The following is a 23,550-nucleotide window of genomic DNA, read 5'->3' as shown; positions in this document are numbered from 1 at the left end:
AATAAAAATATTTGCTTAAGAATTTAAAGCAACAATTGATTGTGTAATTACAAATAACTAACGTTGAACAAGTGAGCTGTATAATTAACTAATTCAAAAGCTCAAGTCTACTGTAAATTGAATCTGAACTAGCGAACTCAACATCTCTTGTCTCAATTTATTTATTTTTTTTTACTCCTCGTTCAATTGCGCAACAAATATTCTAATAAAAAATATTATAATATTTATTATCATTACTCGGAATAATTAACCGTTTGAAATTCATTTTAAAAATTACACTGATAACACAATCTCATTTTTATCTACTTAAGTCATACATATATACAAAACATATACACAAATAAATTTTTTTTAAATTTATTGCAGTCCATTAAAGCGCTTCTACACAACAATGCACTTTGTGTCAGCAAGTGAAGTTCAAACTTCAAAAAATGGCGGCAATTTATTTTAATTTACCCCCAACTTCATTATTAGACTCATATATTATATATATTTAGCGCGATAATTCAAAAATAAATAAATTGGTCTTCAGAATTTTTAAATAATTTTTTGAAAACGGAGTAGACATAAATTTGATATACAAAATTTAATTAAATTATCTACGAGATCAGTAAAAAAAAACTGTTTGATTTACTCCGTTTATTAAAAAAAAAAAATAATAAATATGCCAAAAGGGGACAGTTGTCGTGCGGACAGAAGCGGGAACTTGCGTAACATTTAATACAAGGTCACGTCGCAGCACCAAACGATAATTCATTCTTATCTCTGTTATCGGACGCAGTTGTGAGCGTTCGACCGTGTCTCGTTACCAAGAGCAACGCAGTGTGTATCAAAAAAGCATACGCTAATAAAGAAAAAAAAAAAAATACATATGCGACAATGCAAAAAAATTTAAATACTGAATATTTTACTCCGTAATTAATTACTCCAAAACAAAAACTAAATGATTACTGTAAATTTTTATCAGTAGCTAATTAATAAAATCGGTATTGTTTAAAATAAGTGATAAAAAAAAATAAAAATGAAACTTTAACAGATTAAAGCAATAAAAATTACTCGGCCACGTGATGATTCATTTGGTTTGAAACGATTTTATCGCCGAGTTTTACGAGCGTTATTTATTTCGTGACCGATTGAAACAATACACAACAACTAAAAAATAACCCGTGGAATCTAGTCGCTTTGTATCAGACATAAAGCCTCGAAAAAAATACATATATATATATACTTTTTTTTGAAACACAAAACAATGTGAGTTGAAAAAGTAACAATAGCAGGACAAAAATATAAATCCTTTTTGTGAATCCACTAAGATTCTGATTGTCCATCGATAGGTATCCTATTGAACAAAAGACATTATTCTTGGCTTATGATATCGCGGTCTACACCGACACCATACGTCGTTTATAATAAAAATAAATAAATAAATAAACAGACTCGTAGTCACATCAAACGGCTTTTTAGAGATTAAGCGATAGGCCAATAGCGTACGATATTGTCGAGTGGATCGGGGATCATCGCGATTACTAGCGAAATCCAGTCACGATTTATACATAACATTTTTTTTTTTTCTCAAAACATTTTTCCTTGTACTTGACACACAATAAAAAATAATAATGAGTAGTAATAAATATGAGTAATGACGCAGGGCTGAAATAAAATTTTTTTTATTAAATTTATAAGTTTATAATAATAATAAATAATTGTTGGTAATGTTTGCAGATCGATAGTCTGCCATGTGTGTGTGCATGTGTGTGTGCATGTGTGTGTGTGTGTGTGTGTTGAGCCCCGAGCGAATTGCACATGCTTTTATGACTAGACCTCCCGCGGGACTCATAAACCAATACGACCGACAAGAGCACAAAATGTCTGTGGAAAACTCGAGTTATTAAAAAAAAAAAAGTTAAATAAATTTAGCATGTACTGTAAAGTTGATAATGAAAATAAAAATCCAAGTTTAAATGTAAATAATGTTTATTTATCGTACCTGGAGGAATTGATCCATCTTCTTGGACGCTCTTACCCCGACTGTCTCTCCTCTCGGCTCAGCACTTTCGTCGAGTGTTACGAGGATACAGAAGACGCAATTTGGCCAACGACGCACGCACGTTAAAAAATATATAAAAAACGAAGACGGAACATGAGAAGGAGAAAGAAAATAAGAGCGGCGCTGCCGGATCTATACTCTGTACCTTACTGTACCGTATTTCATTGTCCAACATACATGTTATATATTTTCGATAAGTATATCAAAGATGTTCAAAGTCGCGAATTGATTTTTAAAGTCTACATCAAGTAATTAGCGATTGAGTTAATTAATGTGAATACTGTCGCTGTTATTGGGCGTTAACTCTTCGGAGACTCGGCAAACACTGACGAGTTTCGGGTTTCGGCTTCGCTCCACCGGCACGCCACGGCGAAAAAGCCGCATATGTACAACACATATGTATACTTAAACCATGTGTGTTATGTTATGTATAATGCGGTATATATTTTGTACAGATATGTAGTATAGTTTAAATTGGAGAAACAGAGAGAGATGGAGCTCGAGATGATGATGATGATGATGATGATGATGAAGAGGCTGAGGAAGAGGAAGACAAAGAAGACTTCAGAGTATCGTCTAGTGTGTAGAGAGTAGAGTAAAGTTTGAGGAAGAGGTAAAATAGATAGAGAACCAGATGAACAAGAGAAATAATATATGAGAGATCAGAGAATAAAACGCGAAGATGATAGTCCCGGCTGCCTTGGCACTGACAGTGGCCCTCGCGCCTAGCAACACGAAGGCCGAACAGAACTGCTGTGACGGTGAGCAGCACGGAACAGAAACCAGCCGGCTGGTTCAACGTTGTCCCCTTCTACTTTAAACAACTACTCATTTTAGCATTAGTGTTGCTTATATATCCACATATATGGGACATATATCCACTTTAATGCCGTGGTTGTTCTGTCCAACGGATCGCATTTGCACACACACTTGTCCCTACCATTCGCCATCGCACATAATCATCACACGTAACATATGTCACATTCGTACCACTGCTTAACTCAAAGATTTCATCTTTTTCTCAATCGTTTGCCATTTACCCGCCCTGAAATTCGCATACATGGTTGCAATCAATACGAGCGACGTCAGTCTAATTTCGCTAATTAGCGGATTTGAGCCCGGGTTGGGATTCGAGAAAAATTTTAAGGATTTCTGTAAACGTAATTACGTTTAAATTAATTTGCATGGCATAAGTATATGAGTACGGATAATTAAATGTTCTTTATCATAAATTCACAAGGTTATAATGAGTGCCGAGTGGTGCTCTCAGAGTTGTCTGAACGAATCAACGTCAGCTTTCACGGGCTTTTGCATTATTACCTTCAGAACATGGCTTAAGTTATACATGTATATGTACTTAATGTACTGCAGTGGTTCATATTCATCTATTATATGCATATGTACATGTATACATATATATCCTTTGTCATGTGCGCCTGTGTAAAAGCAACTTCTGCTTGGATAATTTTTTGAAAACATTGTCAACGAGTTTGCTACTATATTTTGTATGAAATATATGAATGTAGATTTTTTAATAGGAGAATGTATACATATATATTTTTTTGTGTACAGTTTTGCTTCAATCAACCCTATGTCCATCAGTAAAACCGGCCTTTGCACCCTTCGTTTTATTTTTTATTATTATTGTTATTATTATTATTATATACTCTTGTGTACCACATCCATGATGAAACGACGAGAAATGATCTCTCTTACTCTCCCCCGTAACTGTCCCAGTTTTCTCACATGACTAGATCAATAATCTCATTTACAAATTCTCCTCATGTAATTTTATTTTTTTTTTTCTGAAGTTAACAGACAATTAACAATTTTCGGATTTTTTGTTCAATCATTTAATTAAAAAAAAAAAATAAAATAAAATTAAAAAATGCACATGTAGAAAATTTTAAAAACTATAGGTGCAATTTTTTAAAATGTATCGTTTTTTAAAAATCAACAAATTAGTAGACATCGACTAATTTCAGTATCATAATTAAAATGAATGATCCTGAAGTTAGCAGACAATTAAAATTTTTTTGATTTTTTTTTCAACAAATCAATTACAAAAAAAAACAAAAACTAAAAATATCCACATGTAGAAAATTTTTAAAATTACAGGTGCAAATTTTTTAAATATTCTTAGTTTTTACAATTTATCGCTTAAAAAAAAGTCAAAAAATTATTAGACGTCGGCTAACTTTAGTATCATTTAAAATGATCCTGGTAAGCAGACAATTAATAATTTTCGAATTTTTTTTAGAACCATTTAATTTAAAAAAAAAAATAAAATAAAAAAATGCACATGTAGAAAATCAAAAAAACTGTAGGTGCAATTTTTTAAAATATTTATTTTTTTAATAATTTACCGTTTTGAAAAAAATCAAAAAGTTATTAGACGTCGGGTAACCAGTATCATTTTTTTTTCGAATATTGACGTAATTCAAAAACTAAAAAATTATATGGAGCAAAGAACTGTATACATTATCATGAAGAAAATATTTTTCTGAAGCTGAGCACAGAATAGTTGAATAAATGTATCGAGTCCGTACGGCACCTGCATGTTGTAACAAAATAATCTTAGAAAAAAAATTTTTATCTCAACAATCGCCTGCATCTCGATCTCTAACGTCATTGCGCAGAATATGCAGACTTTAGTTGACTATATAATAGTACGGTTTAAATACTATTGTAATGCATGTACGTATGAGTGGACTGATATATTATTAGAGATCAGTACACGTGTGTAAGAGACGAGAATAAAAAAATGAAAATAAAAACACGGAAAACATGGATCACGTTACGACACGAGCACGTGACTTAAAGCTCACGGTTCATGTTACCGACTTAGATATTATGTTCGATCTTAATTTTTACTTGGCTATTTTATTGGCGTCTAGCCGTACATCGTAATCACTTAAGTGCATGCTAGTAAAAAAAATATTTGCAAACGGATATTTTTTTAAATGTAAAAACACTAAATATTCCTGCGGTTAACCGCGACATTGGTCGTTTTGCAGAAAAAGTAACTTAATTATAGCGATATCCTGGGCAAACTACAAATTATCACACAATCAACGTACCAGAAACTTTGACATTAATTATAATTATAATTATAATTAATAGTAATAATAATAACAATAATCGTATCGTATAATTACGGTAACGAGATAATTAATTTTACCACGTGAATTTGTAAGAAAAATTTAATTTTTTTTATATCAAGTTCTATAAATATCATTGATTTTAAGCCGGTGTTTAATGTTAATATGGCAATTAATTTATTAAGGATTAAATTTAAATAATTTATTATTTTATTTTTGTAGCTGAGGTAAGATCGATAGTATAAAAAAATTTTTTACTACCCAGTAATAATTTTAACTGAAGAAAAAAAAAATCCTCTGAATTTTATTTAGTTACATAATTTTTTTACAAGCCAGCAGAAAATAAAACGGAGTGAATTTTTTTTTAATTCCCATTTTAAATTTCAATTAATAAATTGATCTAATAAATTTTTTTTAAATAAAATAAATGCGAGTACTGCATTAAGCAGTCGATAATTTGAAGTTTAAATAAAATTAAGAGCATAAAAAAAAACTCTCAGCATCCAAGTAATATCAATATATGTATAAAATAATAATAATAATATACCCGGTTCTGCATTTCCCCGTCGAGATGACATCTCCAGTGCGACCTTGAAGCCAAGTGTGACCTTGACCGTGTCAGTCCCCACCAGAATCATCAGCATCAGCAGCAGCAACGAGTACACCGTTGGCGAATACGAGTTTTACCCCTCTCTAAATTCACTCTCCTTCCTCCTTGCCACCGGTTCTCAATGTGTACCCCAACACTAGAGTACCAGTGCAACATACGTACACATATCCGCGGTACAAAACGGCAAATGCGATGTTGCTTTGGCGCTGATGCTATGCGCTGCTGCGGGCAGATCGCTGCATCGACCGGCCCGCAGTAACCCCCGTCCAACCGATCTCTCCTCCTTATCCACCCTCACTATCACATGCATATGAAATACAAACTTCAGTACCAATACCAGTACCAGTCCCAGTATTAGTACCAGTACCAGTACCAGCGCCAGCACCAGCACCAGTACCAAGACCAACACACCGACAATAATGATATCAGATAAAGCAAAACGTAAACGCTTGCCAAGAACTACCAAAGACACAACTATACCACCAGGAATATACAGAACTAACCCTCGTCTTATACTTCCTTCCTTCCTCCCTCACTCTCTTCTATCATCAGACCACCCTCTGCTGTAAGGTTCCATCTAGACCCACTAACACCCATCTAACTTCATATATATGTGTATTTATGTGTGCATCGAGCTCAAGAGATTCTAGGTTACACGTGGAAATAGAAAAAACATATATTATATATCCGTACCCTCCTTGGGGACGCAATGAAATACTAAAAAAATTTACGACGCGAAAAATCTTTGTATTTATGTCAATAGTTTAAGATACAAATATATATATACATATGAATACAGATGTAGATATATATATGTATCAGAATGTCTATCGAATCGACTAGATTCCATCTCGTGACTCACTGGGTCGTATGATAACGAGCGAGACTCCCCTGAGATTTTTAATATTTCTCTCTTTATATATTTATACTTGTGTTGCGGTTATTCATAAATTTATATTTATATTTATATTGTGTTATTTATTTTATTCTGCTTATTTTAGCAGCGGAAGAAAAATTTTTTCCTAACGACTGAGACTCTTTTTCCTCAAGATTATTTAATCTTCATATATATGTATATGTTTTTTCCTCTATGTTATAAATGTAATGTCGCCTACACTCAGCTGACGCAAGAGCCAGAGTACTAACGATTCAGTTGTGCATCATTGCGCAATCTTAAATGTTTACTTTGCGGAAAAATCTTTCATATTAACGGATATTAATTTTTTTAACGTTTTTATCATGAACTTCAAACAAATAATTATTTTTAGCCGCCTAAAAATAAATCAAAAAGTTATTGATACAATTTCTCTTTAATCATTAAAGTAATTTTTTTTTCTTTTAACTTTTCCGGTCGAGCTTTCAAGGGACTTTTGTTTAACTTCTGATTCTGAGTGCTTGAGACTCTTTGATATATATTTCAAAAAAAAAAATTTTATATTTTTTAATTACAATTACACTTTAGAATTTTTCTGTAAAGAAAGAACGATCTTGAAGTTAGCAGACAATTAACAATTTTTGAATTTTTTTTTCGTCAATTTAATTATAGAAAAAATAAAAAAATGCACATGTAAAAAATTTAAAAAAATATAGATGCAATTTTTTTAAATGTATCGTTTTTAAAAAATCAACAAATTAGTAGACGTCGGCTAATTTCAGTATCATAATTAAAATGATTCTGGTTAGCAGACAATTAACAATTTTTGAATTTTTTTTTCGTCAATTTAATTTAAGAAAAAATAAAAAAATGCACATGTAGAAAATTAAAAAAAATATAGGTGCAATTTTTTTAAATGTATCGTTTTTAAAAAATCAAAAAATTAGTAGACGTCGACTAATTTCAGTATCGTAATTAAAATGATTCTGGTTAGCAGACAATTAACAATTTTTGAATTTTTTTTTCGTCAATTTAATTTTAGAAAAAATAAAAAAATGCACATGTAGAAAATTAAAAAAAATATAGGTGCAATTTTTTTAAATGCATCGTTTTTAAAAAATCAAAAAATTAGTAGACGTCGACTAATTTCAGTATCGTAATTAAAATGATCCTCGTTAGCAGACAATTAACAATTTTTGAATTTTTTTTTCGTCGATCTAATGTTAGAAAAAATAAAAAATTAAAAAATGCACGTATAGAAATTTAAAAAACTACAGGTGCAATTTTTTAAATATTTTTTTTTATAGTTTATCGTCTAAAAAAAATCCAAAAAGTATTAGACGTCTGCTAACTTCAGTATCATGGTTAGAAGACAATTAACAATTTTTGAATTTTTTTTTCCACAATTCAATTTAAAAAAAAAAAAAACCAATAAAATGCACATGTAGAAAATTAAAAAAGCTATAGGTGGAATTTTTTGAAATATTTTTTTAAATGTATCGTTTTTAAAAAATCAAAAAATTAGTAGACGTTGACTAATTTCAGCAAAAATTAAAATGATTCTGGTTAGCAGACAATTAACAATTTTCTAATTTTTTTTTCAACCATTCAATTTAAAAAAAAAAAAAACTAAAAAAATGCACATGTAAAAAATTAAAAAAGCTATAGGTGCAATTTTTTAAAATATTTTTTTAAATGTATGGTTTTTTAAAAAAACCGAAAATAAGCAAACGTCAGCTGATTTCAGTATCATAATTAAAAGTATGAAAAAAAAATCATAATGATTAATTAGATTACAGGATAATTATGAATACATAATAAAAAAATCCGTAGCTGACATAACATTTAATTTAAAGTCAACATGTGACAGTGATACCACTAAGTAGATTTTTAAATGATAAAAAAAATATCAAGTGCTGAATCATGATTTACAAATATATGAAAACAAAAACCTGTATTATTTAGTTCAAGGTTACTGGAATGTATTCAAACACAAAATATATACATATATATACTTAAATATGTTTATATACATATACAAATATGTGTACATACGTGGGCGGTTGTTACCAGAAAATGACGCGTTCCCGGCGAGTGTCGATAGAATCATAATTTTGCGGCAGAAAATAAAAACAACCAGCGGTTTTTACTCATCAGCAACTCAGTAAACTCATCAATAATAAATTTAAAAAAACAAAATAAACTTACCCCTGTCAAATTTTTTTCCTTCAGGATCGATGTCCTTGACGTTAAAAATATCTTCAAACAAGACGCCCGCCATTTTACAAACTTTTGTTGTCAGCTGATTCAAAACCGTATTTATTTTAAAAAGTACCCGGTACTTATATTTATCATATTGATCATCACACTAACAATTGTTATTTAAAATTTCTTTTATTAATTAACACAAGTTATTATTTAATTAAATAAACAAATAAATTTTATAAAAATATTCTAATTCAAAACTAAGTTATTATGCGTAAAAAATATTAAAATGTAATTAAATATTCTATTATTTGACTTTTAAATTCCTGAGAGTGAATTAGCAGCCATCAGACAAATTTACAATTAAAAATAAGTAGAGTAAATAATTTTAAAAAATATATTTTCAAAAAATGCACTTATTAATTTCAAAATTTTTTAAATGCGCATTTTTTAAAAATTTAATTTTATTAATTATCTACTCTATTTATTTATAATTTAAAATTTGTTTGATGCCTGCCACATTCACACTCATTTAAATTCGATAAAATTTTTTCGACTAATTGTAGATAAATAAAATTATTTAGGTTTTTAATTGAAGCTAGTAAAAGTAAATAATAAAATAATTTCTAAGTTAATAGAGATTTAATTTAGTGGTAATTAGCACTCTTAGACATTGATCGAATGCTGTACAGACAGCAAGACCAGTTTTGTCTGGACACCAGTCGAGTGAACTGACTGGTTGGGATGATATCACACTATTTTGTAATAAATCGACACTACCGACTACTCCATGGGCTACACCATCAGCGTCCGTTTGTTTTCTTTTCTCCGGATAGTTACTGTAAATTTAATAAATTATGTTCATTTATTTGTGTAATCAAAACCTAAGTAATTAATTAATTACTTACTACTTCCAAAGACACAATGAACCGCTACCGCCACAAGTCATAAATATTTCACGGTTCTGTGGTAAATGTTTGACCAACCAAACTGTGGATTTATGAGCCTGAAAAACATTTTTAAAATTAATTTAAAATCATGTCCTGATTCACTTTACAAAATTATAAATTAATAGGGAGGTGGATGGTCAATTAAAACTTAGAATTTAATTTTTACCATAAATTTGGGTTTCGTTCCTTTACTGGGACTTTAGCATACGATCGTTACTAAAAAAGTCCCAATAAAGGGACAAAGTCCAATTTGTAGTAAAAATTAAATTATAAATTTTAATTTACTACCCAACTCCTTATCATTTTTTAATGATCCTGAAGTTAGCAGACAATTGACAATTTTCGAATTTTTTCTTCAACCATTTAATATAAAAAAAAAACTAAGGATATGCACATGTAGAAAATTTAAAAACTCTAAGTGCAATTTTGAAAAATATATATTTTTTTAATTTGTCGTTTTTTAATAAATCCAAAAATTATTAGACGTCGACTAACTTCCATTTCATGTCCAGGTCAATTCAATAAAATGATAAATTCATAGACAGTAAATTCAAATTTCAAATTTTTCAGCAACTGGTCCAATAAAGAGACGAAACGTCGAATTTCCTGTCAAAATTAAATTATAAATTTGAATTTACTGTCAACCTTCCTATGAATTTATCATGATCCTGAAGTTAGCAGACATTTAAAAATTTTTGAAGTTTCGTATTTCAACAAATCAATTGCAAAAAAATAAAATATAAATATACACATGTAGAAAATTTAAAAAACTACAAGTGCAATTTTTTCAAAAATTTTTTTTTTATGTTTTATCGTCTAATAAAAAAATCCAAAAATTATTAGACGTCTGCTAACTTCAGTGTCATGAATTTATCATTTTCTTAAATTTATTGAGACTAATTTAATAAAAAAAAAAAATGTCCAGCTTTAGGAGCAGACTAGAGAGAACCAAAGGCATAGAGAACTCACTTTTTCAGTTAAATAAGCAAATCCTCTTTTCGGATGTTGGGTTCTGAGATCAAATAAATAAAACTTGGACTCGAGAGTCGTGGCGACGAGTTTATTCATCGGAATATCATTTCTATCAAACTCCAGAGCACAGACTCCATTTTTCAAATTACTTTCCCAGCGTAAAGACATTGCTTTGAGATCAAACATCTTGACATCCCCATTGTCGTAACCAGCAGCAACGACCCGCTCTTCAGAATTATAGGAGTTGCCAAAAGCAACCGACCAACAGTCCCGCCTGTTGTCACCTTCTTTGGGTTCAAACACAGCCACAGGTCGGCCTTTTTGTCTCTGGTCCCAGACCTTGACGCTGCCATCCCGAGACCCGGTGACAATCTCAGGCGCTCCGTGGCCGACACTCTGTCCTCCTACGCCATCAATTGCGTTTATTATTTCGCTATGAGCGTTTGCTGAATAAATTGGTACCGAAGGGTCTTCTAGATTATATACATTTAATTTTCCCTAGAAAAATCAACAGTAAATTAAATAAACCTGGGAATTATGGAGGGATTCTTTACTCACTTTAAAATCTCCGGTTGCTAGAAAACGGTCTCGTAAACTGGACGCTTTGAATGTCCCGCATTTCATTGGATTTGAACGTTCAATACTTTTTACAAGCTTCAGTTGTCCGCTGGAGACTTCATAAATTTGTATTACTCCAGACCCACGAGGTTTGGATCCCATAACCACAAACTTTGCGCTGCAGGGTATCCATTTTGCGTCGAACAGCGAGTAGTCGACAGACTTTTCAATATGACAGATTATCTGCGGCTTATCTAATTTGTTCATTATTATTTATTTATATATTTATAAATATCCGCTCTTCTGAGAATCACTACAATCGATTCAGGAAATTTAAGTGTCAGTTATTTGTGTTTGAAGTTTCTAAGCATCCATAACAAAACAAATTTCAGCGCCATCTGGTGCGGACAATTTGTTGCGCAGTTATGTAGATTGCGCGCAGCGTCGTTATCAAACATGGCCGCTAATTATTGGGAAAATTAAATAATTGATATTTAATATAAACTATTAGCCATTAAAAAATACCATAATTTTCATTGCAGTGAAATGCTGTGATCTTGAAGTTAGCAGACAATTAAAAATTTTTGAATTTTTTTTTAAACCAATTAAAGACACAATAAAATTAAACTAAAAATATGCACACGTAGAAAATTTAAAAAACTACAAGTGCACTTTTCTGAAATGTTTTTTTTTTTTATAATTTATCTTTTTTTTTTAAATCCAAAAATTATTAAACGTCTGCTAAATTCAGTATCATAAAAATGATCCTGAAGTTAACAGACATTAAAAAATTTTTGAATTTTTATTTTTCAAAAAATCAATTGCAAAAAAATAAAATGAAATAATGCACATGTAGAAAATTTTTAAAACTACAGGTGCAATTTTTTACAATATTTTTTTTTCTATGGTTTATTGTCTGAAAAAAAATTCAAAAATTACTAGACGTCTGCTAACTTCAGTATCATATCATAAAATGCTGGGATTTATTTTAAAATTTAATTCAATTTTTTTTTAGACACAAACTGTCATGATTTTGTATTTAAAATAAATTTTTTAAATTACTATCCTATGGTGGCAAGTAAAATTTTTTGTCACGGCGGAAACAAATTTTGTGTAGATTTCAAAAAAAAAAAAATTTAATTTAAAATTTCAGGGCAGAGAAAAGTTAAGAATTTTTTAATTTTTTAAGGGCAATCTTACAAAGTCCCCCCCCCCACCTTAAAAAATTTTTAATGACAACTGTCACAATCGTATCAAAATTTTATCAATCAATTAAAAAAAAATTTAATTATTAATTTAAAAAAAAAGGCAATTTCGCTGAGGTACAGAATTTTAAAAAATTAATGCGAATTTTAGCAGAAGATGAAAGCTCATGATACTGAAGTTAGCAGACGTCTAATAATTTTTGGTTTTTTTTTAGACGATAAGCCTGAAAAAAAAAAGTTTGAAAAAATTGCACCTGTAGTTTTTAAAGTTTTCTACATGTGCATGATTTTAGTTTTTGTTTTTTTGTAATTGATTTGGTGAAAAAAAAAAAATCCGAAAATTACTAATTGTCTGCTGACTTCAGGATCATGAAAGTTCAGTATATTCTATAATTAGAGTCACAGTCATCTAGTGAAAAAGTAATAATTAAAAATAATAATAAACGATACCGTCTTGTAAATATTCAAGTCTTTTAAAAAAAGGCCTCATTAAAATTAATGGATCTGAGTCTAGAGTTATCGCTCCCTTTAATCCTAGACACTAGTGATGAAAAATTAATTTACAAAATAAGTAAAAAATTTATTAAAATATCAATACATTAATCAATTAATTACAATCTAAAATTAACCGCCTTTTTTTACAATATCAAGAAACTAATTATTCATCATTATCACTGTCCTCAATGTCTATGTGATCCTCTTCCTGCTCTTGATCATCTCCCTCAGTCTCTTGAGGATTAGCATCCTGCCCATCAACCGGATCTTGGACTCCTTCAATTTTCTTCTTAAACTGACTGAGACAAATCATAAGATTTTTTTCATTCCTCTTTAGCTGCAAAGAAATTAAATTAATTAGCAGAGTATCAAAAAGTAATTAACATTAAAAAAAAAAGACTTACATCAGCTGCAATCTCATCAATGGTAGTAATTAAGTCCTGCTTCATCTGATCGCTGGTGATGTCGACATTGAGATGCTTCAAAGACTTGAGAAGAACACTTCGATCGATGTCATTATCAGAAGTGAGGGCCTCAGCAAGAATGGCAACAGCCAAATTATTATGAGCACTATGATCCTTAGCTATTCTTGAACGCGCGCAGTCAATTATCTGCAGAATAAAGCCTGCGACGTTCTCCAACTCAATAGCAAGAAGAGGACTTTCATTGGGCGCATGGCTGATTGTACGCAGTGTCGGCATAAAGGTTCGTTCTAATACGTCCTGGCTGTTTTCAACATTAGGGTACAATGAAAAAAAAGTCCTCAGAGTGTTGAGTAGTTGAGTAGCGCCCTCATTCGCAGGATTGAACAGCATGATAACCAGCCGTGATACCAAGTTAACACTGGACAGTCTTTGAGCGAGTAGCAATTTGCACAGACCTTCCGTAGCAATAGTGCGGATGCTATCGTCGGTGTTGTCACACAGAGCAGTTATGATGGTAATGAAGTTTTTATCTTGATTTTCCGACAGCAAGCTCAGCCCCGATATACTTTCCGAGGTCTGGGTATGCAAGCGGTTAGACGTTCGTCCTTTTCTGCTCCTTCTGCTCAGATCAGTGGTTTCATTCGTACTCGTCTCATCATTTTTACAATCAAACGTTTCAAGACCATAGCGGATCAATAAATCAAAGACAACTTTCAAAGATTCTATACAAAAGTCAACATTGACTTCTTCATGAGTGAAGATCAGAAGGTAGTGCCAGAAACGCTCTTTAGCTAACTGCTCATCTAGCCATAAAAATATCCCATTTGTTTTCAGCGTAAGCAGCTGGACCTCCGCGTCTGTGTGATTGAGACTAGGAAGCACCAAGTTATCGTAAAGACTTCTCAGTATTGAATTAAGTGTAGTCACTGAGGTAACTTGGACCATACAGCAAGCGATGGTCAAGCATCTCATCATCGTGTCTGGATCGTCCTTCTGTTCAATATTTTCTTCTTCCATCATAACAATCGGATTTACCGCCAACTCTTTTACTTCCTTCTGCAGCTCAATTATCTTCTCTTTTATCTTTTGGGCTTCGATGAAATCTTGCTCTGCAGTCTTGCGGTACATCTCATTTTCCAGCGAACGCAACTCAAGTTGTTTTTTCGACTGCAACATTTTACGTTGATGCTGCTCTTCATCAGACAATTGTTCAATCACGACATTTGGTTTCGTTGAAGGCGATCGTATCTCGCTGATGATGTGCGTCAGCCGTTCCACGCGTCTGTCAACATCCGGTTCAACTTTTTCATAATAAAGAGTAATCAGCTCAATAATACTAACTGGGCATTTTTCAGACTGTAGAGTCTCCCGGATCAATTTGTCGAGATTTCTCCTGCCAACTTCATCACTCAGGTCGTAAACCATAGCGATTTTGTACAACTGACAGAGGATAAAAACCTGACAGCTTTGTTTCATGGCATTGGAACTCGTGTTGCTCATCATCGTCTGGTACTCAAGAATGTAAGCGCAAAATTTCGACAGCTCGGGACGACACTCGTCAAGTTTTTCTTCACAAGATTCTTTATTAAGATACTCAATCAAACATCTCCAGTACAAAGCGGTCTCGCTCGTCAACTCATCAATCGGAATTAACTTTCTCTCCTCATCCAGCGGAATCTGCTTGATCAACTTGTCCCGTTCCGTTCTTCCAAATATCACATTTAATACCTTTATCGAAGTACTTTCAAATGTCTGGGCCTCCAGAGCTTCAAGTAACTTTGGATAATTCTTATCATAATGGTCACACCACTTGTCCAGCATGCCCAGTGCTGCTGTTCGTACCATAGAAGAATCATCACTCAGCCCCTTCTGCATGAACTCCACACGATGTCTTATAGAGAATACATTAACAGAGACTTTGCTCAGGTACAAATATGCTGCTTTGCGAACATGATGATTGATGTCGTCAACCCTACGGATAACTTCGTTTATATTATGGCGGGTTACACTCATGCATTGAATGACAGCAACGCGTACATCAGCACAAGGATCGCGATTCATGTGGTATTTGTACAGACGTTGGATATGACACTGCTCATTATTGGGTTCCTGAAGACGTCCCATTGCATACATGACCTGCGTGCGAACCTTTGGTGCTCTATCTGTGCAACGTGCTATCAATGCTTTTTGAATGCTGTCCAAGACATAATCGTCGACGATAGCGTTGTCCGGCATAGACTTCAACATTTTATCAATCAGCTGACACACGTGGTACCGCACATGCTTACTTGTCGCCTCGACTATCTTTAAGCAGTGATCCAGTATCTTCAACGCGAACGCTGACAAAGATACATTTTCGGCGTCATCCTCTTCATCGGCTCGAGAGTCTTCAGCATCTGGGTCGGGTGGTAAACTCATGGCGAATGTCACCACAAAATCTAATGCGTTGATTACATTTTTGCTGTTCTCTTTGGCTGCCAGGAATACTTGCATGAATTTTATGAAAATTTCAGTAAATTTGTTGAGATCATTCTGTAAAATAGGTCATGATAAATTAGATTTTTGTCAGCAAGTTCAGGGGCCAGTTTTTCAGACCGGGTTTTATTTATTGGATATTTCAGCAATAATTTAAGCCCGGATTTAAAATAAATTTGGTTTGAAAAAAACTGATGCTAAATAATTGTGATACTGAAAGTAGCAGCCATTGAAAAAATTTATTTATTTTCAATAAACAAAATAAATATTGACAGGAAAAAATTTTAGAAAATGCATCTGAAGAAGTTTTAAAAATTTTCTTGTGTCTTTTTTTAAATTTTGCTGATGACAATCAACTTGGGAATTAAAAACGAGTGTGAATGTAGCAGACATCAGACGTATTTAAAATTGAAAATAAATAGAGTAAATAATTTTTAAAAAATGCACTGATTAATTTTTTAATTTTTTATGATACTGAAGTTAGCAGACGTCTAATAATTTTTGGATTTTTTGTTAGACGATAAACCAGAAGAAAAAAAATATTTGATAAAATTGCACCTGTAGTTTTTAAAATTTTCTACATGTGCATATTTTTATTTTATTTTTTTGCAATTGATTTGTTGGAAAACGAAAATTAAAAAATTTTTAAATGTCTGCTAACTTCAGGATTATAATTTTTTAAATGTGCATTTTTTAAAATTTAATTTTACTAATTATTTATTCGATTTGTTAATAATTTTAAATTTGTCTGACGTCTGCTACATTCACACTCATGAATTAAAAACAATAAAATTATCAGATGTCGGTTACTTTCAGTGTCACAAATAATTAATGTAATTAAAAAAAAAAATTACTCACATTATTTATAACTTTTGTTAATTTTTCTACATATTTTTTGTGACATGTCTTGCTGACCTGGACATTATCAAAAGTGTCCCGTATTATTTCTGTGATTCTTTTTTCTGCTGCCGACATCTTGATATTTCATGCAAAAAAATTATCTCTTCCTTTTATAAATAACCGCCAGTTTTTAATTAATCATTAGCACTAATTTATAAGCATATACATTAATTATTACTATTAATATCTACTATTTACTATCATAAAAAACACCCGGCGTCATTGCTTACACAAACTAGCCTCCAAACATCGAAGTCCGTTAGAAAAAATTCAAATAAATTTCAATGCTACCAACTGCTCAGATTAATTTTTGACATTTTAAATAAAATCAACATTTCAAATAATTATCTGTCAGATAAACAGTCAAAGTTAATTATTAATTAAATTTTTAATTGATCACTTGGTAATTAAATTATTTATTTGTAAATTTATTTAAACTGAGAATTTTTTTTAAATTATTTGAAGACACGTTCAAAGTAGAGGGCGCCAAAAAAATATTTATGATAGTAAACAACTTCAGAGTTTTGTTGCAGATAAAAATATATATGATATTGTTGTTTTTAAATAAATATATTATTTATTTATTTAAAATTTTTGACAAAAGAAAATAATGAATTTGAATATTTTTAAATCGAACGATTTGAATTAAACGACATGAGTTTATTGGCTGAGGAATTTTTAACAGAGGTAATTTTTTTACTGTAATGGTTACATATATAAATAAACAATATGTAAATATATATATTTCTGTATAAAATAATTTGTTAACTGATAATTAATTTTTGAAGGTCTGTGGCCCGCCGCCAATTTTATCGGACATCAGAGACGAACTTTGCGAGTACATCGAGTGCCCAGAGAAACTACCGATTCACCAGGTAGAGAATGTCCAGCTGTACTGGCCACGTGAGCCGGATATTTTGTCGCTTCTCGAGTACGATTTGTCTCCAGTTGGTACAGTGCTCAAGTATGACCGGGACCCAATAACTGGACGCATTACGCATATGAGAGAAGATGTTCTTCAGGGAGCTGGGGAAAATGCGAAAAATTCAATGTCTATGTCACGAGCACCTGGTCCACCGATGGAAGGCGTCCAAGGTCTTATTGAAGCCTCAGTTTATCAATCATCGTCTTAAATTATTATTTTTAAAGCCTTTTATATTAAATTCGCAGGTAATTCGAGTAACTTTCCCTTCTGGCCTGGTGGTTTCGATGAGCCGGAAGTGCTGAAGACAGTCTCGGTGTCGGACCTGGATCTAGAAAATAATTTACGGACTCTGGCAAAAGGTTTCCAAGCGGGCGTAGAATTTTCCAGTGACAATTTCACCCCCAAGGATGCTGTCAAAAATGATTTCAAGAACCAGCACAAAAAAAAACCAAAGCTCAAGTTGGAGAAAGTAAATTTAATGGCGATTGTAAATGAGGAGGGAAATAAATTGGGTCTTTGGTCGTCCTCGAGTTCCTCAGAAACGGAGCAGATTAAAAAATTCGACGATACTGTTGCGAATCTTGACGACATCGATGACTTGGTGATAGACGACTCGCATATCCCAGTGCTTAAACTCGTCGAGAAACCAAAATCTATGCAAGCCGAGTGGGCTGAACAGCTGGACGTGTCGATACCCGTTCCAGATTTTGACAAACGTGTGCCAAAGCCAGCCATCACTTTTGATTACGAGCTGGACACATTTCAAAAGCAGGCTATTATTAAGCTGGAAGAGGGCTGCAATGTCTTTGTCGCTGCTCACACTTCCGCTGGTAAAACAACCGTCGCCGAGTACGCTATTGCGCTCAGTCAGAGACACATGACCCGTGTCATCTACACATCTCCAATAAAAGCCTTGTCAAACCAAAAATACCGGGACTTTAAACGTAACAAACACTTTGAGAGCATCGGTTTGGTGACTGGAGACATGCAGATCAACCAGACAGCAAATTGTTTAATCATGACCACTGAAATTTTGCAGACGATGCTGTACAACGCGTCAGAAGTCCTGCGTGATCTCGAGTACGTAATCTTCGACGAAGTCCATTACATCAATGACGAGAATCGCGGTCACGTTTGGGAAGAAATTGTTATTCTTTTACCCCCAAATGTTAATATTGTTATGTTATCAGCGACTGTTCCAAATCCTCTGATATTCGCCAACTGGGTTGGTAATATCAAGAAGCGTAAAATGTTCGTAATAAGTACATTGAAACGGCCGGTACCGTTGAAACACTACTTATACACTGGTACCGATGGCAAGACACGTAACGACAGGTTCCTGGTGCTGGACGGCGAAGGACAATTCAACTTGGACACCTGGTACAAAGTCAAGCAGCTCAAAGACTCGAAGAAAAAAAATCACCAGGACCCCAAGAAAGACAACAGACGCATACAGATGACGCCTAAGCAAGAGAAGACGATGTGGGAAGCTTTTATAGCTCATCTTAAAGAGCACGAGAAATTACCAGTCGTCATATTCACTTTGTCCAGAAACCGGTGCGATATGAACGCAGATTCATTGACGTCAGTCTGCCTGACTACGGAGACTGAGAAAGGACACGTGAGAGCTTTCTTTAAAAAGTGTATCAAGCGTTTGAATGACGCGGATCGTGAACTGCCGCAAATAAAACGGATGGAAAGTCTGCTGGAACGAGGTATTGGTGTCCACCATAGCGGGATCCTGCCTATCCTGAAAGAAATAATCGAGTTATTGTTTCAAAACGGTGTTGTTAAATTACTCTTTGCTACAGAGACATTCGCGATGGGTATCAACATGCCCGCGCGTACTGTCGTCTTCGACTCGATACGGAAATTCGACGGCAAACAATTCCGCGGACTGCTGCCCACGGAATATATTCAGATGGCCGGACGTGCTGGCCGACGTGGACACGATAAGTCGGGTACCGTAATAATAATGTGTAAGACAGAGGTACCGCATTTTATGGACCTGAAAGCGATGATGTGCGGCGAGCCGCAGAACCTACAGTCACAATTTAAAATAACTTACTCTATGGTACTGAACTTGAGACGAGTCAGTGAGTCGGTCAGTGTCGAGGACATGATGCGTAGGTCATTCAAAGAGTTGTCATTAATTACTGACATCACTAAACGGAAGACCGAGTTGAATGAAGTGGAAGAAGCGCTGGCTAAACTCCCACCGGAGACTGAATTCCAGAAACAACTGTCTGAGTTCTATAATCTAGCGATGGAGTACATCACCGAGTGGCGAGGACTCAGTCCGCTTTTATTCATGGGAAAAAAAGTTTCAAAAGCTTTGATGCCTGGTAAAGTACTGATCATATCATATATGCATCATTATTACAAGCTGGCTGTGCTGCTGAACGTAAGTCAGAAGCGGGAGGAGGTGGAGTACGGGGTGCTGTGTTTAAAAAATTCAAATGAGTCCCGGGAGAAACTCAACAAACCAGAAAACTGGTACAGGATTTTATCCCTGACTAGAAGAACTGTCTTCGTACCTGAAGGAGTGCCGTCACACGAGTATTTAGTAATTAAATCAGAAAATATAAATGAAATAACGAACTGCGTGGTCGGTACCGACTGCAGTCTGGTACTGAAAGACTGCGAGAAACGCAAGATATCGCGGTTCCAAAATGACCCACCTAGTCCATCGTGCCAGGCTGCTATCCAGGACCTGATATCCCTGTCGCTGATGACTCGCTCTTCTTTGAAGGTTCTCCAGCCTTATCTAGAACCACCGGTTTCCCATCCAGAGCTCGTTCCCAGATCAAAGTACCTCGCCCAGCTAGAGAGGAATATCGCCCAGACAAAAGTGTCCGAGCTGCCGAATTTGGAGCAACACTTTGAGGCCGTCTTCGAACGCAACGAACTCGAACGTCGTCGACGCGAGCTAGAGTTCCAATTAAGTGACGAGAGTCTCGCTCTTTACCCAGAGTACGTCAACAGAGTCAAGGTATTGAAGACACTGGGGTACATTGACACCGACGATAGAGGTAATTTTTTTATTTTGCATATCTGCTGATAATTTAAAACTCATCGATAAATTATTTTTAATTGCAGTCACTTTGAAAGGTCGCGTGGCATTAGACATGGGTACTCATGAGTTATTGATCACAGAATTAGTTTACCGTAATATTTTAACAAACTTGCAGCCAGCAGAGATAGCCGCCCTTCTGTCTGCTCTAGTGTTCCAACAAAAAACAGAAAACGACCCGGAGCCAAAACTATCAGTACTCAAAGAAGTAAATAAAATTTATTTATTTAATTAATTATCAACATATTTATTTATTATTATTATAATTATAAAACCTAGTAGTTGTATAAGTTAATTAACATTATTATTATTTTTTTAGACAATGAAAACAATGATAGAGATACGTCAGGAGATAGAATCTATAGAACTGCAGTATGGAATGGAAACAGTAGAGCCACTTAACTTCGGTCTAGTGGAAGTTGTTTATGAGTGGGCTCGTGAAGAGTCGTTTGCTAAAATAATGGAGCTAACAGACGTCCAAGAGGGCATTATTGTCCGTTGCATCCAGCAATTAAACGACACACTAAAGGATGTTAAAACAGCAGCAAATAGAATCGGCGAGACTGTTTTAAAAGAAAAAATGGAGGAAGCCTCAACGGCTATCAAGCGTGATATTGTTTTCACGGCTTCCCTCTACACTCAGGACTAAAGAATACAGATTTTTTTTTTTTTTTTTTTTTTTGCAAAGCTCCACGTGATAAAGAAAAATTTTTCTACCGATTGTATAATAATAATAAAGATTAGAGTCTATTCTCTAATTAAAAGCGTACATTTATGAAAAAGATAAACAAGAATAAGGATAAGAAATAATTATGATACATTTTAATTAATATTGTAAGTTAATATGTGGTACTATAGGACTCGTTGGTCGGCATTGTTGAGGTTGCCCTGTCCTTTGTTCAATTCTGAGATACAAGACCACTGTCCTTCGGAGTTTTCTCTCCAGAGCGAGACTTTGTTGTCTCCGCCGCTGACTGCGAGTATGCCGCCGGTCAACGACCAACTGACGTTCCAGATCACGTCGTCGAAGACATTCAACACGTTGGGTTTCCAGCTGGCGTAGTCTGAAGAGGTCCAGACGACGACACGTCTGTCTTGGGAGCAGGAAGCTAAAGCAGCACGTGGTGGTCCGACTGCTGGTGCCCATGCTACGTCACGAACCTGTTAAATTTTAATTTAAATTAGTAAAGATACTGGTCCAGGTCATATTCGAGGTGTAAAAAAAGTACCAATGACTTACCCAGTCGCTGTGAGCCTCCAATTTATTTTCCTCGATCCAACGGTCACCTTCTTCTCTCCAGATCTTTACCAAATTGTCGCAGCCACCGGTGGCGAGTCTCTTGATGGTTCCAACTCTCTGATGTGAAGCGGCGTCAAAAGTTGGGTCGATGACTGGACACCAGCTGACGGCGTTGCAACCAATCGTGTGGGCATTTGGTATCTTTTGGGTGCTCCAGCTGTCACCGTTGTTGGTAAGTATTGATATTGAACCGTCAGAACTTCCGCATGCGAGAATTAAACCGAACTCGTGAGGTGCCCAGGCCACGGAGTTTACTGATGAGTCGTGACTCGTGTGCTCGTAGATTTTAGTCCATTCTCCAAGTTCTTTCCAAATCATGACCTTCCTAAATGTCAATAAATAGTGAATAAATATTTACAAGCTGCTGATGATGATACTGATGATTGTCATTAGAATATTAGTTACCTGTCATAGCTACAAGACGCAAGAATGTTACCGAATTTCGGATGCGCCCAGGCCACTTGCCAGACAGGTCCATCGTGACCTTTTAGATCAGCAACCAGACTCTGTGATCCATTTTTTAGGTCAAATACTTTAACAGAATTGTCACTGGAACATGTTGCTAACCTCAGTCCATAATAGTCCATTTCTGCGTCATGGATCATGTCTTCGTGGCCCGTATCAACTGTATTTAATACCGACACCATTTTGTTTTTTATTATTTAAACTTTTTAATGGAATATAAATATTTTTTAATAATTAATTTAATTTTTAATGCCGTATTTTTGTGTTGATAATCTTGTATTTTTAAGGCTAAGTCAGTCTGTCATACGTGGAGGAACACATCAGTGACGCGTGCGCAAACTATTTTTTAAATCTCTGCGCCTGCGCGCCTATCGCCGCGCCGTCTGCGGCGAATTTAAAAAGCTTGTGCTCCGAAACTGTAATGGGTACAGCAGCAGCATCTCCAAGATTTAAATTTATGAATTTATTAATCGATCTGTCGAATTTAAAATTACTTATCGATTTAAAACTAAGCGCTTGTACAAATCGACTTTGTCTACTGAGTTATTGACAACTGAAAAATAATTTAGTGTACAGAGAATCGATAGTTATTTTGCGCTCATGTCATTCTCGTTCCAATCAAGGGAATTAATTATTGAGATGATCGTTAATTATTTGTTGCGACCACTCTGACGTCGCGGAAAATCTGCAGTGAGAATAAAACGGAGCAATTGGTGAGACAACTGACATAATTTTGATTTATTCGATCGCTTAATTAAAAAATTTTCATGAGTGAATGTAATGATCCTGAAGTTAGCGGATAATTCAATTTTTTTTTTAGTTTTTTTTGAACAATTAAATTTGAAGAAAAAAAAACTAAAAATATGCACATGTAGAAAATTTTAAAAACTAGAGGTGAAATTTTTTCAAATATTTTTTTTCTTCTGGTTTATCGTCTAAAAAAAAATCAAAAAATTATTAGACGTCTGCT

General features: G+C 33.9%; 5 protein-coding genes across 7 annotated transcripts in view; 1 reads left to right on the top strand and 4 right to left on the bottom strand.

Annotated features, from left to right (window-relative positions):
• LOC130676548 (DNA-directed RNA polymerases I, II, and III subunit RPABC3-like) overlaps positions 1–8,986 on the bottom strand; it is a 29,111-nt gene extending 20,125 nt beyond the window's left edge. The window contains exon 1 of one of the 3 annotated variants that reach the window (XM_057482863.1): positions 8,841–8,986. In XM_057482863.1, the coding sequence (XP_057338846.1) occupies positions 8,841–8,913 (73 nt within the window). In that variant the 5' untranslated portion in view covers positions 8,914–8,986. Of the gene's footprint in view, positions 1–5,695; positions 5,742–8,840 lie in introns of those variants that run through there. The other 2 variants (XM_057482862.1, XM_057482861.1) reach the window with 2 other exon arrangements.
• A 146-nt stretch (positions 8,987–9,132) lies between these two features.
• Positions 9,133–11,701, bottom strand: LOC130676547 (dynein axonemal assembly factor 10). Its single transcript, XM_057482860.1, has 4 exons — positions 11,318–11,701; positions 10,757–11,257; positions 9,746–9,843; positions 9,133–9,676 (listed from the first exon to the last, which is right to left on the bottom strand). The coding sequence occupies exons 1-4, from the start codon at positions 11,582–11,584 to the stop codon at positions 9,469–9,471; spliced, it is 1,074 nt and encodes a 357-aa protein (XP_057338843.1). The 5' UTR covers positions 11,585–11,701; the 3' UTR covers positions 9,133–9,468.
• A 1,427-nt stretch (positions 11,702–13,128) lies between these two features.
• LOC130676473 (condensin complex subunit 3) lies at positions 13,129–17,080 on the bottom strand. The gene is made up of 3 exons (XM_057482727.1): positions 16,776–17,080; positions 13,422–15,974; positions 13,129–13,354 (listed from the first exon to the last, which is right to left on the bottom strand). Exons 1-3 carry the CDS (start codon positions 16,890–16,892, stop codon positions 13,181–13,183), a joined length of 2,844 nt encoding a protein of 947 aa, XP_057338710.1. The 5' UTR covers positions 16,893–17,080; the 3' UTR covers positions 13,129–13,180.
• Positions 17,081–17,328: 248 nt separating this feature from the next.
• Positions 17,329–21,597, top strand: LOC130676472 (SKI2 subunit of superkiller complex protein). Its single transcript, XM_057482726.1, has 5 exons — positions 17,329–17,504; positions 17,606–17,912; positions 17,988–20,774; positions 20,842–21,023; positions 21,135–21,597. The coding sequence occupies exons 1-5, from the start codon at positions 17,472–17,474 to the stop codon at positions 21,462–21,464; spliced, it is 3,639 nt and encodes a 1,212-aa protein (XP_057338709.1). The 5' UTR covers positions 17,329–17,471; the 3' UTR covers positions 21,465–21,597.
• On the bottom strand, positions 21,144–22,906 carry LOC130676474 (protein SEC13 homolog). Its single transcript, XM_057482729.1, has 3 exons — positions 22,521–22,906; positions 22,056–22,440; positions 21,144–21,976 (listed from the first exon to the last, which is right to left on the bottom strand). Exons 1-3 carry the CDS (start codon positions 22,760–22,762, stop codon positions 21,668–21,670), a joined length of 936 nt encoding a protein of 311 aa, XP_057338712.1. The 5' UTR covers positions 22,763–22,906; the 3' UTR covers positions 21,144–21,667.
• Between the last annotated feature and the right edge of the window lie 644 nt (positions 22,907–23,550).

The sequence above is a fragment of the Microplitis mediator genome, chromosome 10 (genome assembly GCF_029852145.1).
Source record: "Microplitis mediator isolate UGA2020A chromosome 10, iyMicMedi2.1, whole genome shotgun sequence".
Lineage (NCBI taxonomy): Eukaryota > Metazoa > Arthropoda > Insecta > Hymenoptera > Braconidae > Microplitis > Microplitis mediator.
This window is presented reverse-complemented; position numbering and strand designations above follow the sequence as displayed.

What these genes read in the sequence shown, in the direction of transcription:
- LOC130676472 (XM_057482726.1), top strand. Translation starts at nt 17,472, where the DNA reads ATGAGTTTATTGGCTGAGGAATTTTTAACAGAG. An exon ending in ACCGATGGAAGGCGTCCAAG is followed by an intron (nt 17,913 to 17,987) that starts GTCTTATTGAAG and finishes TTAAATTCGCAG; the next exon opens with GTAATTCGAGTAACTTTCCC. An exon ending in CATTGACACCGACGATAGAG is followed by an intron (nt 20,775 to 20,841) that starts GTAATTTTTTTA and finishes TTTTAATTGCAG; the next exon opens with TCACTTTGAAAGGTCGCGTG.
- LOC130676547 (XM_057482860.1), bottom strand. Translation starts at nt 11,584, where the DNA reads ATGAACAAATTAGATAAGCCGCAGATAATCTGTCATATTGAAAAGTCT. An exon ending in TAGCAACCGGAGATTTTAAA is followed by an intron (nt 11,258 to 11,317) that starts GTGAGTAAAGAA and finishes TGATTTTTCTAG; the next exon opens with GGAAAATTAAATGTATATAA. An exon ending in TCATTGTGTCTTTGGAAGTA is followed by an intron (nt 9,677 to 9,745) that starts GTAAGTAATTAA and finishes TTAAATTTACAG; the next exon opens with TAACTATCCGGAGAAAAGAA.
- LOC130676474 (XM_057482729.1), bottom strand. Translation starts at nt 22,762, where the DNA reads ATGGTGTCGGTATTAAATACAGTTGATACGGGCCACGAAGACATGATC. An exon ending in GCGTCTTGTAGCTATGACAG is followed by an intron (nt 22,441 to 22,520) that starts GTAACTAATATT and finishes ATTGACATTTAG; the next exon opens with GAAGGTCATGATTTGGAAAG. An exon ending in TGGAGGCTCACAGCGACTGG is followed by an intron (nt 21,977 to 22,055) that starts GTAAGTCATTGG and finishes AAAATTTAACAG; the next exon opens with GTTCGTGACGTAGCATGGGC.
- LOC130676473 (XM_057482727.1), bottom strand. Translation starts at nt 16,892, where the DNA reads ATGTCGGCAGCAGAAAAAAGAATCACAGAAATAATACGGGACACTTTT. An exon ending in TAACAAAAGTTATAAATAAT is followed by an intron (nt 15,975 to 16,775) that starts GTGAGTAATTTT and finishes CCTATTTTACAG; the next exon opens with AATGATCTCAACAAATTTAC. An exon ending in TTGATGAGATTGCAGCTGAT is followed by an intron (nt 13,355 to 13,421) that starts GTAAGTCTTTTT and finishes ATTTCTTTGCAG; the next exon opens with CTAAAGAGGAATGAAAAAAA.